The sequence below is a fragment of the Centropristis striata genome, chromosome 4 (assembly GCF_030273125.1).
Source record: "Centropristis striata isolate RG_2023a ecotype Rhode Island chromosome 4, C.striata_1.0, whole genome shotgun sequence".
In the NCBI taxonomy this organism is placed as follows: domain Eukaryota; kingdom Metazoa; phylum Chordata; class Actinopteri; order Perciformes; family Serranidae; genus Centropristis; species Centropristis striata.
In genome coordinates, this window is record NC_081520.1 from 34,894,683 (window position 1) to 34,913,977 (window position 19,295).

At 38.3% G+C, this 19,295-nt stretch overlaps 1 protein-coding gene across 1 annotated transcript in view; it reads right to left on the bottom strand.

The window, feature by feature from the left end:
* Window positions 1-19,295, bottom strand: part of lekr1 (leucine, glutamate and lysine rich 1) — an 89,705-nt gene that overhangs the window by 33,998 nt on the left and 36,412 nt on the right. Inside the window, exons 4-6 of the mRNA XM_059332154.1 lie at window positions 16,455-16,532; window positions 13,130-13,293; window positions 5,572-5,653 (exon numbers count right to left, since the gene is read on the bottom strand). Coding sequence (XP_059188137.1) covers window positions 5,572-5,653; window positions 13,130-13,293; window positions 16,455-16,532 — 324 coding nt within the window. The remainder of the gene's footprint in view (window positions 1-5,571; window positions 5,654-13,129; window positions 13,294-16,454; window positions 16,533-19,295) is intronic.

Here is a 19,295-nt window from a genome sequence, read left to right on the forward strand (position 1 = left end):
CCATCCTGTCTTTCATCTATCCCTCTCTTCCCTCTAATCCATCCTTTCAACCTGGCCTGCGTCTGTGTTGGATGATCCATGTGTTCATCCTCTGATGAAAAGATGAGCTAAACGTCTCCTGCCAATCAGAGCGCAGCAGGAAGCTTCCCAAACACCTCTGACGTACATGTCATCCAGATGATACAAGAAGGGGTTAGTGACTCTCTCTGTTATCCTGTTTTGACAAATGCTGTCAAAATCCCCTCAGGCAAAGTGCATAGTGGAACTGCCAGTAGTGGAATGTAACTAAGTACATTTACTCAAGTACTGTACTTGAGTACAATTTTGAAGTATGTGTGCTTTACTTGAGCATTTTCATTTTATGTGACCTTTACTTCTACTTTACTACATTTTGCATGCAAATGTACTTTTACTCCACGACATTTAGCTGACAGCTTTAGTTACTTTTCAGGTCAAAAATAAACATAATTTTTTTGAATCAATTTAAAGTGATTTGACATATTTTTTAAATTAAACTTCATATACAGTCATTGAAAAAAATATTAGACCACCCTGTTTTCTTCAATTTCTTGTTAATTTAATGCCTGGTACAACTAAAGGTACATTTTGTTTGGTCAAATATAATGATAACAACAAAAATAGCTCATACGAGTTTAATTTAAGAGCTGATATCTAGACAGTTTCCATGGTTTTCTTGATAATTCATTTTGGTTAATATCAAGAAAACCATGGGAAATGTCTAGATATCAGCTCTTAAATTGAACTCTTATGAGCCATTTTTGTTGTTATCATTACATTTGTCCAAACAAATGTACCTGAAGTTGTACCAGGCATTAAAATGAACAAAAAATTGAAGAAAACAAAGGTCTAATAATTTTTTCCATGGCTGTATATATATTAAGTAGTTAAAATGAGCCCTGTCTTTACAAAATGAAAATGCTGCTTACAGAAGTGCATCAATAAAGTAATCTAAAAATATATTAAGACTACATATACAGTCTGAGTGGGGCCATTCTGCATAATGAGTATTTTTACTTTTGATACTTTAAGTATATTTTGACGCTGCTACTTTTGTACTTTTACAGAAGAAATTTGTAATGCAGGACTTTTACTTTCAGTGGAGTAATTGCAGTAACTGCAGAGTGGTATTAGTACTTTTACTTAAGTAAGGGATCTGAATATTTTTTCCACCACTGGTAACTGCCCATCACGTCTACAGACTTGTTGATTGGCCAATAGTGTGAATTATAAGTCGGGTAACAAGAGGTGATGGTTACATCCAACAAAAACCAAAACCAGTAATGCTATGCGAATGTCAAAGAAGTCCATGTACCAATATTGTGAATACAGAAACATTCAGGGGCATATCAAAATAGAAAACGAGCTAAAATATCCTGAAGCGTGTATGAGAATATGTGCATGTGTGTGTGTGTGTTAATAGTCATGACAAAACAAGCTGCCCTTGAGTGTCTCTCTGGCATGCTTATCAGATTGCATGCTAGGATCAGAAGGATTCCACAGCCGTTCGCTGTCCTTAGACCGACCCTGAATTATGTGTGTATGTGCGTTTCCAGGGCAACGGGTCTGGCGCCACAGAAACGCAACAGGTGCGGAACGCTGAGGTTTGATGGAAGTGGGGGTCAAAGGTTGGGCAGTTGTCATGGCAACACCGCTTGCACACACAAACAAACTGGTACTTTTTGTTCTTGGATCTCGAGCGTTTGTGGAGCTCTGGAGCTGATATGATGGACAGGTACACAGACGGACACACATACACACACACAGAGGCTGTGCAAGAGGGTGTTTGAACAGGCGACCAATCAGGATCAACTGGACAGTGAAAGGAGAGTTAGCCAATCAACTCAGACATCCCATCTGGACGTCTCAGTCTAGACCTCGCCTGGCTGTCTGCCACACATAGAACGGAGGAGAAATCATTGGAGTAGAGTATTTCCTTCCATGCGAATTCATGCTTTTACATCACAACATCTATTTGAAAGTAATAGTTACTAGTTATAATACAATATAATATATCTTTTTTAATATATTTTTTTGCTTAAACTACCCAACAGTATATATATAGTAAAGATTAGCCATTATTCTGTGTTGAATACTTTCACTTTTGTGGCACATTTTGAAAATACACGGGCGCCCATAAATTAGGAATAATTTTGTTTTTAGACACAATCTTCTGGTAATTGTGGTTTCATTTTCATTGTGATATGTTTGGAAGAGATTCATTAATACAGCTTGGAGAAGATATACACTTTATCCGTCAAGAATAAATCACAATATCACAATCATTTCATGGAAAGAGGTAAAATATACTGTATTTTATTCCAACTTTATGGGCAACTGTGTACTTAAGCAAGACTTGTACTTGTAACTATTATTTTTATAGTTTTCTGCTTTATCTGTGATTTGAAAACTTCCTCCTCACGGCATTTAGTGACTGTCGTAATTTTACTTTTTCCTGAAACTTTAACTTATTATACCTCACTTCCTTAATATTATCCTGTACTTTATTCTTCACCTTTTATGGAGTTGTACCTCAAATTGTAATTATGTTCCTCACAGTATTGCTTCTTCTCTCCAGATATTAAGGGTGTTATGTTGTAAAACTGCCTCTGACTCAAACTTGCTGTGACTAAATTGTAACTTAATTCAATATAAATGAAACTGACATGCCTGCAATTAAAACTGCATTTCAACAGTTTAACCTAATGAAAAAAAGTTGAAATCAGATTTCTTAATTAATCAATAACTAATTAATTAATATTATAATTTGGAAAACATGAAAGTAATCAAGATAACTCTTTGTCTGCATCTGGCAAAATTAAAATCAAAAGGCCTATACTTAAGGTTAACTGTTTTACACAGTGTTGCTGTTTATACATTAGACAGCAGAGTTGAGCTGCTAAGATAAATGTAAGACCCTGTTTTCCCTCTGCAAAACCTTCTCACACACACACACACACACACACACACACACACACACACACATACACACACACGAACACACACACACACACACACACACACAAACACACACACACACACACACACACACACACACACACAGTCTTGAGTACACATGTCTTCTCCTCCTCCTCCTCCTCCCCCTCCACACACACACCTCATCATGCAACATGCCTTAAGGCAGATTCTCCCTATAGCATATGTCCACATGTCTGGGTGGGTCGCGTGCGACTGCAAACATCCCCTCCATCCTCCCTGTCTCAGCCCTGATCCCTGTATTGGATGGACATGCACATTCCACACACAAACACACACACACACACACACACACACACACACACACACACACACACACACACACACAGACCAATTTGTGTTTCATACATGCACACAGTGGCCTGTACAATTTGCGTGGCAGCGCAGAGGCCAAGGGGTCAATAGTAACTCTGAGAGTAAAAGAGGGATTTGGCTGAGCGCCGATCTTTTCCTTGAACCAGTTTGGTGAGATAACTGGAGAGATAACCAACTGTTTTTATTTTTATCAAGTAACATTATCTTGATACTCTGTACTCAATGGTAATGGTGATGTGGGAACTTTAACTATCTCATCAAAATGCCATTATCACAGAAATAAATTCTACTCCACCACTGCACACTGCATAAGATAGTCATTCCCACGTTGAAACCGATAAAAAAGAGAGCAAAACCAGAGTAAAACCAGTAATTTTTAAAGGTCAAAAATGAAGATTTATGACAAAAACATTTGGGGGAGAGAAAGAGAGACTGATGAGGAGGTTCTAGAGGGAGAAGGAGGAAATATTGGTGAGCAAATGAGTGCTTCATCTGCAGTCTGTCAGGTCAAGTAGTCCTTTAATGTTCTGATTATCAGATAAAAGCAACATTTAACATTTACTCCCTTTGTGTGTAGGGGGATGTGTGTGTTAATGGGGGGTTTGCTCATGTGTGTGTTTTTATTTGTGTGTGCACTTTTGAAGTGGTTGATTTTTTTTTCTAATAAGATGAATGAGTTCACTAACCCAAGATTAAAAACATTCTTGTAAAAAAAACTTCACTATAACACAATTCTTGGAGTTTAATCAGCTAATAATAAACACAGCTGAGGCTGATGGGAGTGTTATTCATTTTGGTATTTCGTAATAAATACATTAAAAACAAATACTCACTTTACCAACACACCAAATTCTTTTCTCAACTTTAGCTTTAAAATCTCTAAAGTTTCTTTAAATATCTAGCATTGTTTTTCTTGAAATCCATGTAACCCAGTGTAGTGTACACATTGGCAAAAAATAAGTTCCACTAGACAACAAATACAACATTTTAAAGCTGGTTCGGCTGTTCTTACAGGTATAACATTTTTTCAAAACAGTGGTTAAGAACAGAAGGAACAAATGCCAAGGATCAAGTTTTCATTAAAAACTAAATTATGACTGGTGTGTTGACTGCATGACATATAATCTAAGCACACAAGGCCAAGTTGTCTTCTAAGCTAGCACATGACTGGTTGTTGAGCAATGTAAGCAATGTAGCATTTAAAAGGCTTTTTTGAAATACAGAGTCTGGCACAGTGCTCGCTCCACATAAAACGAGACCAGGGCAATATAACTTATTATATAATCAATTCCATGAAACTTCACAGAGAACAATCAGGGGGGCAAACAGCATCATCAGTCGGTTTTTAACCAAATACTCTCTGTTAGCTCTGCTAAAAACACTACATTTGTCAGCACATAATTTACTCCCAAACCTGTTTGTAACTGGTCGGCCTCTGACAACGTAATCTTCACTTTACCTGTTTAGACACTTTGGCAGTTTAGATAACAGACACTCTACTGACCTGCTGTTTTAAGAGACATGTGAACTAACCAAAGAAACCTGCCTCATTCAAAGACTTTAGATTAAAAAAACACAAAAACTTTGGAATTAAAAAAAAATTGGCCTGGGGAGAGGTCCTGTTGGCCTGGCAGCTAACCAATACAATTACCAGCATTGGCATAGAGCCATGCAAATACGAAGGCTTATGAGAATTTAAATGTTTGAAAACCCCTGATTTATGCGATTTACTGAATCTCTAGGTGCATTTATGCAGTATGTGCTTGTGCAGTTTTTGTGTGTGTTTGTGTGTGTGTGTGTGTGTGTGTATTTGTGTCTGCAGGTTGAACTAAAAAGGGCAAAAAAATGTCACATGAGCTGCAAAATGTCTGAACTGATAGAGCTCCGTCATCAGCATATTTTCAAAAGCCACAGGGGCATATTTTTTCTGAATTCCTAAACCCCTGACTAGACCTTTGTATGAGTGTATACAAGTCAAATCCTCTGTAGTTGCAGCTTAACAGGCCCGGTATGTGGAACGTGAGCATTTCCTGGTTTGGGCGGTGCCAAAGTGGCTGTTCAGAAGGTTTTGATTGGTAAAGGAAAATTATACAAAAAGCCAAGCCCTATGGTGACCTGTTCCTCACCCGGCATTTTCCACATACCAAAATCCACCTGCGTCCCCATCTGTGAATGTGCATGTTTTTAATATACAGTATGTGTGTGACTTTGTGTGTTTCACCACATTCTGCAGACACTTACATCACCTGCTGAGTTAGGCGCTCTTTCTCTTCTCTCGTTTTCTGTAACTCCACTCTGGAATGCTTGAGCTCCTCCGTCAGCACTGTTGACGCGCGCGCACACACACACACACACACACACACACACAGGTTTCAGTTTATTTGACACAATGAAGATGCTGTAAAAGCTGACAAAAGATTGCCTCCGTATAATGCTGGCTCAAAGCCAGGCTTGTCACCAGAGGCTGTAACACTTTATGATTTACAGAGAGAGACAGACAGGTACAGTCTATCACTCTGTTACTTCACACTTGAGCAATGGAGGACACACTACACCAAATGAATCTATCTATAAGACTGACACGATTGGAGGAACACTACAAGAGGTGGAGGAGAAGGAGGAACAAAAGAAAGACAAAGGTTCCAGACAGAAACATGAGAGTACCTCAGTCAGGAGGTGAGACGGAAGAGTGAGAAATACAGTCGGACTGAAAAGAAAACCGAGGTGGGAAATTGATACACAAGGAAGCAGTTGAAAATGAGAAAGACGGGGAGAGCAGAAGGAGGGGAGTGTGTTGAGAAGAAGGGAGTAAGAGGGAGTTTGTGCTCAAGGGAAACCATGAAACTGTACACCACAGTCTGGCAGTCTTTGTTGTTGTGTGTCTGAAACAAAGTAGCTGCTGTATGACTACTGTTTCTACACTTCGGTCTATTTTCACCTGGACGGTGATGGTTGCATGAATTCTTTTTTGAATTTTGAAGATACTTTGAGGAAGCATGTTTGTCAGCTATATATACCGCTAATTTCCACTTGCTTGATTCTGAGCCTGCTGTGATCTTTCAAAGGTCCAGAGTGTCATTTTGCCCTGAAAATTCAAATTTACATAACAGGTTTCCAGGCCGGTGAATGCATTTATTAAAAAACAGACCTGGAAGAAATGTTTTACTGCAATATTTAGGCCTTATGTCAGGCCAGCAACTTGTCAGACTGGAGCACTGGACTTACTGCAGCTCCAGGCAGGAGTGGATATCACGCAAGAGAAAAGCACTTAAGATCTCAGTCTGAATAGTGAATAACCAAAGACACGCCACCGTTTTCGAGAAACACCACGTTGTTTTGCACATACATAACTGTCTTTAGTACAAATATTTGCATGTTGGCTGTTGTCTTCGAGGAGAAGCGAGATACAAAAAGTCTGTTTTTTTTCACCAGCTAATACAATATATACCCATTCAATACCACTCTATGACTTATTTGTAAAAGATTTTTTTTTGGAAAATCTTAGTCAAGATAAAAATTATATATATACAGTCATGGAAAAAATGATTAGACCACCCTTGTTTTCTTCAATGTATTGTTAATTTTAATGCCTGGTACAACTAAAGGCACATTTGTTTGGACAAATATAATGATAACAACAAAAATAGCTCATAAGAGTTTAATCCCAGAGCTGATATCTAGACATTTTCCATGGTCTTCTTGAGAATGATTTTGGTTATTATCAAGAAAACCATTGAAATGTCTAGATATCAGCTCTTAAATGAAACTTTTATGAGCTTTTTTTGTTCTTATCATTTTATTTGTCCAAACAAATGTACCTTTAGTTGTACCAGGCATTAAAATGAAGCAAGAAATTAAAGAAAACAAGGATGGTCTAATCATTTTTTCCATGACTGTATTTTAACATTAGTTTAAGTATTTTGTGCATTGCTGTTTTACAAAGAAAAAAAACTGCCAAAAAAGCCAAGAGACAAAGGCTTTGTGTGGGTGTCTGACTGGCTGTTTGCATGGCCGACAGGCTTGCAATATGGGTAGTGGAGTGTGTCATAGAAGTGTTTGTATTTGTGTGTGTGTGTGTGTGTGTGTGTGTGTCTACTGTATATTGAGAGAGATGTCTGTGAGGGTCCTTCAGTGCAGAGGAGCAGGGCACAGTGACTATGACTCTGGACAGCTCTCAAACTGATGCAGCAATGTCAGCCTGACATTCTGCTCCGCTCCCTCTTTGTTTTCCTCGCTCTCTCTCTCATTGTTTTTCTCTTCTTCATCTTTCTCTACACAAACTCTATCCATTCAGCCTTTCTTCATCTATTCCATCCTCTTCCTCTGTTTCTGTGGCTTGTTTTTCTCTCTCTCTCTCCTCCCTCTTTCTCTCTCAGCAGGAAGAGGGCAGTGTAGGAGGTCCTCCTCAAAGCGGCAATACACTGATAATTGCTTTCTGGTCACTGTGACATGACAAGGTCCGCCAGGGTAAAGCATGCACACACACATACACACACACACACACACACACACACACACACACACACAGCTACACAGAACACACAAAGAAGCACTTGCAGTAGAAGACACACAGCAGCACAAAAATACACACAGTAACAGACACACAGAAATAGTTGTATAAATACTAGATGGAGCAGAAGACTCTGCAATGAAAGCAAAGCAACATGTCTGACTTTCTCTACAGTGCTTCTATCATGTGTCTCAGTGCTTACACACACACACACACACACACACACACACACAGTGTGGCTGTAAATATGATAGTAACTTACTGGCAGCTGGCCACCAAGGTACTGTAACAATTTTACAGTATTGTTACTGGGCAGGTTGTTTGCAGAGCTGCAGTTAAAGTACATGTCTATCACAGTACACTGCTATTAACCCTATGGAAAAGTGTTACAACTACGAGTATGTGTCTCCATTTTACTATTGACCGGTCCTCATAAAAATCATTTTTAACTCAAATATCATAAAAACCCTGGGAAGGTTTGCAGTAAAATAAGAGAAAATCGCACAACTTTTTTTTCCAGCAAATCACAACAACATCAACATAACTGGACAGATTTCTGTGCATTATATAGTAATAAAATAAGCTGACTGTCCAGGAGTTAACCACAGTCACAAAATGTTTATTAAGAATGGAATGTCTAAGCTGGGTGCCTTCACTAAGTGTTGTGTTTTTATTGTAACACCTGTTCTGAAATGATAAAATATGTCTGCTGGAAAATTCATCCATATTACATATAAAAAAAACTGAAATACTGGAGGTATTAAAAACTTGACTAAAACCTAACATTTTTAAACAGTAAGAACTAAACTGAAATGATGAAACCCACTGTCGGAACTGAAACTAAATTGAATTGGAAAAAAAAAGAAAAAGAAAAACTAATGAAAAATACCAAACTGTATTAACTCTGTACCACACAGCTGGTGAGATTTTTCACTCAATATATTATTTTCTGCAGTAACAAAGACTGTAACTAATTAACTAATTTCAACATGAAATGATTCGCAATTCACACTAATTGGTCACAAATTCACACAAACCAACAAAAGCACACACAGACACACCCGGCGCCTCCAGTTATGCTTGGATTCACACTGTATGAGGCAATGTACTGTATAAGCAGCTAACTGTAAGTAACTAATCTACAGCACACTGTGGCACTACAGGGTTCATTACAGTTACCTTCACTGTTATCTATTAACACACAAACAGGACCTTGAATTCTAATGAGCCTTGGAATTCTAATGAGAGTCAAAACCATAATATCACATTCGTAGAGTGGTTGGGTACCACAAACATTTTTGGATGTCTGCCTAGTTTACTATGCGTAATAAAACCAATACCAACTTCTAAACCGCAGCAGCATGGAAAAAAGCCATGGGAGTGCAGGGACCAGGAGGGGTGCAGCTATTACAACTGGAATATAATGGAATTTAATATTTGTCCTACCAAAAACTTACTAAGTGGTGCCAAACTAACAACAAAAATGTGTTTCTAATGCCAGGTAACAGCAACTAATTTTAGCAATACTTAAACTGCACTCCAGTTGAGGCTTATGTCAGGGAATCAGTTAATTTCTCATGCTGAGGGTCAGGTTAATACCTCTGCTAAGGACTTTGATTGAAAATCTACTCGACTGATTTTGATTTCGATCCACAAAACATGGCGGAAGGACGTTGTGTGGGCCAAAGAAGAAGCCGATACATTTTGGACCGGATCTTTTTTTCTTTCTTTATATATTTTATCTTTATTTTATTTTATTTTATTTTTTATTTTTTTTATCATTGTGTTTTATTCTATTGTTATATGGACCGCCCCTGTGTCCGAAATAAAGTGTTGATTGATTGATTGATATAAATGGTATGTCATATTTAGTTATTTTGTAATGTTGGTTATTCTTTTCTCATATAAATATATTTATTTCAGAAAAAGATTGGCCTATTTTATTTCATAGGCTATTTTTATCTAAGATTTATTTTTTAATTTAAATGCGCACTTTATGGAGCTTTGATTTTAAAAAAAGGAAAGGTACTACTGTTGTTATACACTATTTATGTTCACTTAAATAAACAGTTTCAATAAAACTACTTGTGATATGTCACAATTGGTTTTGACGTTTGCTCTCACTTTGCGCTAAAAAATATCGGGATATATATCGTATATCGATATTCAGCCTAAATATATCGGGATATGACTTTTGGTCCATATCGCCCAGCCCTACCTTGAATTAACTTACACTTTTGTTAACATTGCGAGATAGGGCATTTGTGCTGCATTCATGTGGTATAAGAATAACTGAAAAAATGATATCCCCATCATATTTTATGGATCACCGGATGTGTTTCCTTTCCCCTAGTCACCCAAATAATGGAAACAGCTATCAATTTGTTCTTTAAATGGTCTGAAAAAAATACAACAAATCTTCTTTGCAGCGTCCATGTTGTTTTGACAGTACAACTCAAAGCTCATGCACAAAACAAAGTCGGGGCGACTACCCAGCTCAGGGAAATGGGACCACCTGGGGAGCATGTGAATGCAACACTGGCCTCTGTGGAGGTCTGCGCTCTCTGAGTGCCCTTCTAGTTTTTGAAGCAGTCCATAAATCTTTCAATGATTTTTGCATGTTACAACAGATACATTTCTTACATGAACATTAGCACTCTTGACAACAGTATAATATGACATAGTAGCGTCATAGTATACCACAGGGCTCACAGAGAGACGTGGAATGCTGGACGTGGAGGTGATGGAAAGGAAAACTCTTTGCTGAGAACATATTTGATGTTTTTATATTGCTGTTGTCACTATCAACACACACACATACAAAGTTGGCTTCCAGGGAATTAGATACCATATAGTCTAAGGATAGCCCAGGGTGTTGGCAGATGGCTTCGGTTCAAGGATCGGTCATACACACACGCACACACACACACAGACCGACACACACACACACACACACACACACACACACACACACACACACACACACACAGACACACCGACACACGCACACACACACACACACACACACACACACACACACACACACACACACACACACACATTCATAAACACTTAGTCAGACTTAGTCATGGCCTTTCACCTTGATTTCCCTGACAACCATCTATCCTCTTTTACACACAAAACTCCCACACTCTCCCAAAGTCTCTGTCCATCACCTTCAAATCAAGTTGTACAAGTCAGCCGCTGACATCTGCACTAAGTGAACAGAAATCAATTATGTTTTCATCTCACTCTGCTCTCAGTGCTTGTCTTTGTCTTGTTCTCTGTAAAATTCCACATCCCTTGAGGTTGTTCTCTCGTCTCCTCCCTCTTCTTCTCCACCTAACCATAAACCACATTCATCTGTTCACATTAAGCAACCTCCTTATGTTTCTCTCTGTCTTTTTTTTCCCCCTCTCTCCTTCTCTTTTCTTCTGCTGTTTGATGCTAACCACAGAACGCTGATAGACAGGTAGCACAGTTTAATTGCTAGCTAACGCCCATATCAGCTTGGAGTCATGTACAGGTGACTGGCTAAGGTGTGTGCATTGTAGAGTTCTGCAACTCAGTCAGACGGGGCCCAAAGGTTTTCACACAAGCACATTCTGCAGGTTCTGTGTTTTAACAAACCAAGGTAAAGCTGGGTAGCCAGTTTTGTGAAAACCGAGTTCTCTTGGACCCATTGAACTGCATTAAGCTGAAAATGTTATTATGGCATTTTTGACCAATTACACAAAAAAAACCCTGCCTACTTCAGCATTAAATATTTAATGTTGTCACTATTCAGTTTTGCTTTTGATATAATTATTACAAAAGATTTACATAGGTCTGCTTCTTTATTCTCAGGTAGGAGAATTGGCTGGTTTTCTTTGTCTTATTTGATCATAAATAGAATAACTTGGATTGTAAATCGGACAAAACGAGCATTAGGACATCACCTTGGGCTTGTAAATGTATGTATGGGTAAATGTATGATGGCCATTTCTCTTTATTGTATTTATTTTCATGTGTTGTGTCTTGTATTTATCATCACCTGATTTGTGGTATTGTGACCTGTAAACACACAGGACAGAAGTTCAAACTGATTGCAGTTGTTGTACTTTGGTCACTGAAATGATCTGATACAGATTTGCAAACCACATGCTGCTGAAAAGTTTCTTTTTTTGGTTAAATCAGACAAAATAAACACAAACGATGATTATAAGACAGGAAGTGTGGGGACAATCAGAGCAGACTGGGCACTTTTTAGGAAAGGGCTTAAAGTGACAGAGCATTCCTGACAGAGGGAGCATACAGGCATATTCAGACAGACAGTTTGGGAAAAATAATGTGTGTTTTTAACATTAAAGCACGCAAAAATGTGAAAATACAAGTATGAACCTGAAAATTGGCATGTACTCTATGTCCCCTTTAATGAAGACCAAAGCACAGTATACAATATAAATTATGAAGTTAACCCTAATTCTAGTTCCTGGGCATGCGGGTCTGAGTGTGTAGATTTGTTTGGAAAAAGATATAGGTTTCTGTAAACATGTGTGTCTGTGTGCATTCCTGGGTGTGTATTTTATTGCATGTGTTGGTTCGTGCAGCAGCTGCCTTTCGTGCTCACGTCACTGAACAAACACATACTCACACGGCATCAATACAAACAGCAGACTGCTTTCTTTTTCTTCCTCTTCCTCTATCAAATTCTCTCTTGTTCCCTCCCTCTCCAACACACACACACGCACACACACACACACACACACACACACTTGGCAGCTCTTTGGAACGTGCGACAGAGAGAAAGACCCACCCATGAGGTGAGCCGGAGGTTAGCTCTTTACTGTCAGCGATGAACACACACACACATCCTGCATTCTACTCATCTTGTTTCTTTTTTTTTTTTTAAATTAACCATAACAGTTTCATCAGTTCACAGCATTTACACACTTACAGTATGAACACATTCCTTCCTGCCTAAATTCTCTTTCAAGGTTACAAGAGCTTGTGTAGGGACTGTAAACACACATTTACACACACACATTATAGTTATCCACTGTGGGTCCTGCCCTTAGAACTAAACAAGTCCACACTGCAGTTAAAATAATATTTACTCCTGCTGAGAGATTATTTGCTCTTTCCTCCTTTTTTTCCCAACATTTCTCTTTCATGTCCACTCCAGCTCTGTATTAATATACACTCTCTGTCCTATCAATTACCCTCATACATACTTTTCCATTTCTCTCTCTGTCTGTTTATACTTTCTTAACATGTGAAGCTTGGGTCATGTGTGTTTGTGTGTCTTACCTGAGAACACCTGTGTGGTGTGCTGCAGTATCTGAGATTTGAAGGCCTGCCATGCCCTCAGCAGCTGGCTGAGGAAACCCTGTACATCTGTGAGCTCACTGCCGGAGGATCGAAGAACAGAGAGAGTGGCTCGCAGGGCCTGCTGCTGCTGCACACACACTCCTCTGACACACAGAGAGAAGAGAGTGATTCAGTATTTTGTCTCAATAAATTGACAATACTTGCTATGTGACAGACAGCTAGAATGTCGAAACATGCCATGGGAGCTGTCACATACGATATTACTGTGAATAGCTACCTAGGTGGCTGTTAAGAAGTGCTGTTAGAGTGACACGTGTGTGAATAAAACTTTAAAGCATTAAAGATGTGGTTCAGAAAGACTATAGTTGGAATCTCAAACTGGTGGGGATCTCTCTCTCCCTCCTTAGCAAATACTTTGACTCTTAATCCCTGAATGCTCCAGTGGACTTTATTTGTGTGTAAGAGCAGAGGACTGTGGGCACTGCTCCCTGGTGTGAATGTGTGTGTAACTGTGGGCTTTTCAAGCAGAGCATTTCTGAAAAAGAGCACACAGTACGTTCTGTGACAATACTCCCTGAGAAGATTGAGAGTTTTTTTACACTTTTGTCTCCGTCTTGTAAAGAACTTTGACCAGTTGCTACTGTCTGGTCTACTGGACAATAACTGACCTCAAATTACTTTTGTGACATTTAAATGTGTGAGACAGATATATGGAAGTGTATGAAAGTATATAAACGGTGACACAATAATTGTGTGAGCACAGAACAAATTCAAGTTCTATTCAAGGCTGCAAGTCAACATTTAGTGTTGCCAGGCTTTGATTCCTGAGAGTGTAGTTTTGAGTGTGTAGTCCTGATCCTATGTTACATGTTGTCTCTATCTCTTCCTAAATGTCTGCCTTTCAACTATACAGTCATGGAAAAATGATTAGACCACCCTTGTTTTCTTGTTCATTTTCATGCCTGGTACAACTAAAAGTACATTTATTTGGACAAATATAATGATAACAACAAAAATAGCTCATTATAGTTTAATTTAAGAGCTGATATAGCCATTTTCCACGGTTTTCCTGATAATGATTTTGGTTATTATTGAAGAAAACAAAGGTCTAATATTTTTTTTTTCCATGACTGTAAATTATGTATTCATTATTATTTCTTGTAATTAATGGCAAAATCACCCCCCAAAAAGAGACTTTTTGACTATGGCAATGTTAAGCCAATAGCCAGGCTTTAAAGATGTAGCCAATTAAAAAGGGATGCAAATCAAGCTAGAAGTGGTACCAATGACTAAAATTAAACTTTACCAATTTTCAACCGGCATTGTCCATGATACCAGATGTTGCAGGCAACTTGTTTGGTGCTTTCCAGCAGATGTTTGCCAGTAAATGAGCAGGGAGCTCCAGGCCCTGGCAATAGAACCTAAATAGACGCCAAACACCCTCTATCTGTACATAATACCTAAACTGAAATGATGCATAGTCGATTGGAAATTGGTGAAAGTTTTCCTTTAAGACTACTTTTGAGAGAATCTGTCCCAAAACGATCCTCTGCCTTGAAATGAATTGATTGCCAACATATGAAATCTGACTTAATTAATTAATTGTCAACACAATCTGATTGATTGATCTGAAAAATACATACATGGACAAATACAAATAATATAGTTTAAAAATACCAGTGTACCAGCTTTTATTTTGAAATTGGACAGAGGGGTCGAACAGGATGACTCTTCAAACTGTTTAGGCTTGCATTCAAAGTGAGGCTGACTAATAATAAATAATTACAACCCCAATTTCAAAAACATTTTGGATGTTACGATTTTGTCCATCTAATTCTGCACGAACAAATTTTTTGGTTGAATGCTCTAATAATGCAGATTAGATTAGATTTTTATAAACTCGTATATTTTGTCATTTATAGGCTTCTACAGACACAGAGAATGAATGTCAGGTAGAAAGAGGAATAGATAAATAATGGAGAGAAAGAGAAGAATAAAAAAGGTGAATGTAAGAGATATAGGGGAACTGAGGACTGATGTAACTACCATGTCCTTAAAAAAGGGCACAGCCATGTTTTACAGCACTCTCCCTCTCCCTCTCTCTCTCCTCCATCTCTCCCACTCTCAAAGAAATATGTTCAGATGAAAAGCACTTTGAGCAACATGAAAGATCACTAGCTCAGCTCACAAAGTCACACACACATATGTGCACACACACACACCCACACACATGCTCAATCAAGTCACAAACTCATGCAAAGCGCGGACGTGGAAAACGAGTGCTGGAATAGAACATTCTGTTATTCCAAGAACACTTTTGAAGGAACATGTGAGCATGAGCACACTGAACAGTTTCCTATTTCCTTACACACATACACACACACACACCAAGGTGGGTGAGCAGGGACTCACGTGAAGCACAAGGATACTTCCCTGGCACAGGGGGCACACATGCAGTTACACACACCAGCCGCAAAAACACACACAAGCCTGTATACTCACAGACAAACGTCATGAACATGGCTGGGTCTTGCGTGCAAGTGACGTGACAGTTTTTGAGAGCTCAGCGGGGTTGAGTGGTTGTTGTTTTTCTTATTCAGGGTTTGTGGCTTAAGGTGATCAAAAATGAAAGGAGTCTTATACGAGGCGGGATGAGAGGGGAGACTCTGAGCTTCTCTGTGGTGTGTGTGTGTGGGTGTGTGTGTGTGAGTGCGTGCAGAGTGGAGGAGAGCACGGGCACTGCTTGTCACGAGAGCCAGTTTTATAATGTCAGATGACATAAATCATAAGGCTGACAGCACCAAATGGAGGAACAGATATGAGCCAGATCTGTCAACGGTGATAAGGCTAAGATAGTGAAAAACAGATAGAGAGAGAGAAACAGACTGCTTGCGTTTCCTCATCCGATAGTTTACTCATTTAACAGTTTTCAATGTCAGCAGACTAATTGAAAAGCATTTTTCCCACCTGACTTCTCCTTGCCTCCCACTTTCTTCACCTCCAGCTCTCTTCTCTGCTCCTCTCCTGTCACGTCTCTTTCAATCTCTCTCTTTATTTCCAGGAAATAACCAGTGGGTCAGCGGAATTAACTTTCTCTTCTCTGTTTTTCCATTCCTTCTTTTATTGTTTTCCCTCATCTCACACAGTTGGTTCCCATCTGCCCGAGCCTTCCTGCCATGCATCTGGTCAGGAACTGACAGCCAATCAGGGTGATGCAGAGCAATATTTTTTTTATCTGTTTTTTTTTTTGTTTTTCATCTCCATCCTGCCATAGTCTCCTCTCACTCTCTGGTTGTTTCCTTACCTGTGAATTTCATTTTGCTGCTTCTCTTTTCCGAGTAACTTCTCTGCCTCCTCCTTCATGGAAGCCGCAACTGCCAGCCTGCCAAGGAAGAGAATGAGGGTGAGAGGAATGAGGGTGAAGAGCCATGAGCAATATTCACTCATTAGAGAACCTAAGCCTAACGTAATGCCACTGTACTCCCATGGGGTAAAATGAGCTTATAGATGATGCAACTTTAATGATAGAGGGCAGAGGATGATCGTGATGAAAAGGAATGAGATGAAAAATTAAAATGTACCTCAGAGGTAATTGATATAAAGAGATGGGCTTCCCCAGATACTTTAATACATAATGAATTATTATTTGAAAATGAGCAGAGTCAGCAATGCATAAAGGGAAAAATTAAAAGGATTAAGTGCAAAATAGAGATAAAAAGAAGAAAGTAAGTGAATAACTGTCAAAGTGCTACAAATCTTAAGAGAAGCTTGGAGATACAGACTTGATGGTCTGTCCTTATATCAATTACCCACACATGAAGTCCTGTGCACTGAAGGGAATATTTATGAGTCGCAAGGTAGTGGGCAACTCTGGCCAACACACAGTACACTTAACCCACACTTCATCATCCAGTCAAGTTGCAGTTTATATCAATGTCTGTAAAGACTCATATAAAATACAACCACGTTTCAAAAAAGCTGGGACGCTGTGAAAAAAAAAAATATATATAATATATACATATAATATTTATACACTAATCCTAAGTTTCAGTTTTAATTTAGTTTTTTATATAGCATCCCAGCTTTTTTGGAATTGGAGTTGTATGTAGTGAAGACTTAATAAGTGTTTTTTTTTTGGGCAGCACAGAAAATCTACACGTGCATCTCAATAAATGAGAATGTCAAAGAAAAGGTTACTTATTCAAAAACATGGAAATAACACATTATATATATATATATATATATATATATATATCCATTACATACAAAACAAACATTTCATGTCTTAATTTAGTTAATTTCTTCAAATTATAATGATTATGGCTTACATTTAATGAAGACCTAAAATTCAGTGTCTCAAAAAAGACCAATTTTAAAAAGTATGTTTAATATGGAAATGTTGGCCTCTGAAAAGTATGTCCATCTATATGCACTCAATACTTGGTAGGGGCTATTTGACTTGAACTACTGGAAATCGACTTTTCCATGATATTCTATCACAGTTATTGGGCTCCTAAAATTAATGTCACCAATTCAGTATCCAGCCAGATGTAAATTATGGTGACAATGTCCCCCTTCTGTTTTCTTGAGTGGGGGTGTTGAATAATGGCCGGAAAAGTGCTTTTGCATAACATTATGATGTCACAGTGAAATTGACCTTTGACCTCTTGGACATAAAATGTCATCACTTTATCATTCCATCCTATCTATCCATGTGAAATTGTTCCATAATTAGCGTAGGATGCTTGAGTTATGGATTAAAATGTGTTTTGTGAGGTCACAGTGACCTTGACCTTCGACCTCCAAAATCGAATCAGTTCATCTTGAGTGGACGTTAGTTCAATTTTGAAGAAATGCCTCAGATGGGATTCCTGACATACTGTGTTCATGAGAATAGGACAGATGGACAGCCTGGCTACATAATACCTCTTATGCCAGATTATTGCCAATATACAGCCCTAACACTCATCAGAGCAGTTTTCAGAGCTAAGAATTTCCCATAATTCATGACTGTCTACTGATCAACAAAGTCCAGTTGCTGGTGGTAATATGGCCATAAAATAGTTTTAAGACCAATAATAATCTACCGACATGAATAAGTTAAACTTCATAAAGTACTGTTGACCACTTGCAAATACTGCAAGCATAGGTATTGGGACAAGCCCTTTACTCTGCATTGCCTTTTAACTTGATTGTTTCCAGGCAGGAGCAATCAAATCTGACAGACAGATTCCCGCAATCAAACCAGACACATAAACAGTGAGATTGTGTGACCTGGACACCTAACAACAGAGACAACACATCCTGTTCTTTCCTAAAACACCACAAATAAGCAGTGACAGCCAGACAGACAGCCAGAGAGAGGAATAAACATCATGAGCACTAAGTATTACAAGAAGCAGACGAGACAAACAGAGACTAAAACCAGACAGGTAATAATCATGACCACTAAAGTTTAATCAAGAAAGTGTATAATTTGAATGAGTTGCACTGTTCCTGCCAGGGGGTTTTCTGCTTTCTGCAAGTCATTCAGAGACCATAAACGATGAAAATATCCGGTAAGACAAACAGCAGAATTATCTTTAAGTACAGACCAACACGCCATTGTTTATATAACAATGAAAGGAACATCAATGGTAAGTGACCCAGTACATAGTGTCCAGTACACATTTTATAACAGGTATGCAACCTATAATTACACAATAACACCCTTCACTGATGATTTATATCCACTAGTAAAGGAACGCACTGTTCCTTCATGTTGTATTGGGTGTGACTATTGTAAAATGGGTGTTAGAGATATTGATCTGCAGACAGTGTGTACCTTTGGGTAGTGCCCTATGACTGTTAACCAGCAAACAAATCACTTATCATTCATTTTGACACATAGACAGTATGCAAAAAAATTACAGTTAGGAAAAAAATCTACTAATATGAAAACCAAATAGGCTAAGAAATGTCACTCTGATTACATATTAAAACAAAAATCATAAACTTACCGATGAGCTACAACAGAAGCATGTTACTTTTTAATGACAAATAATCAAAACTAAGAAAGAAAATCACATTTATATGCTAAAATAAGCTCAAATGTGCATTTATTAATTATTCTAAGATTTTAATTAATATATACTGTACAATACAT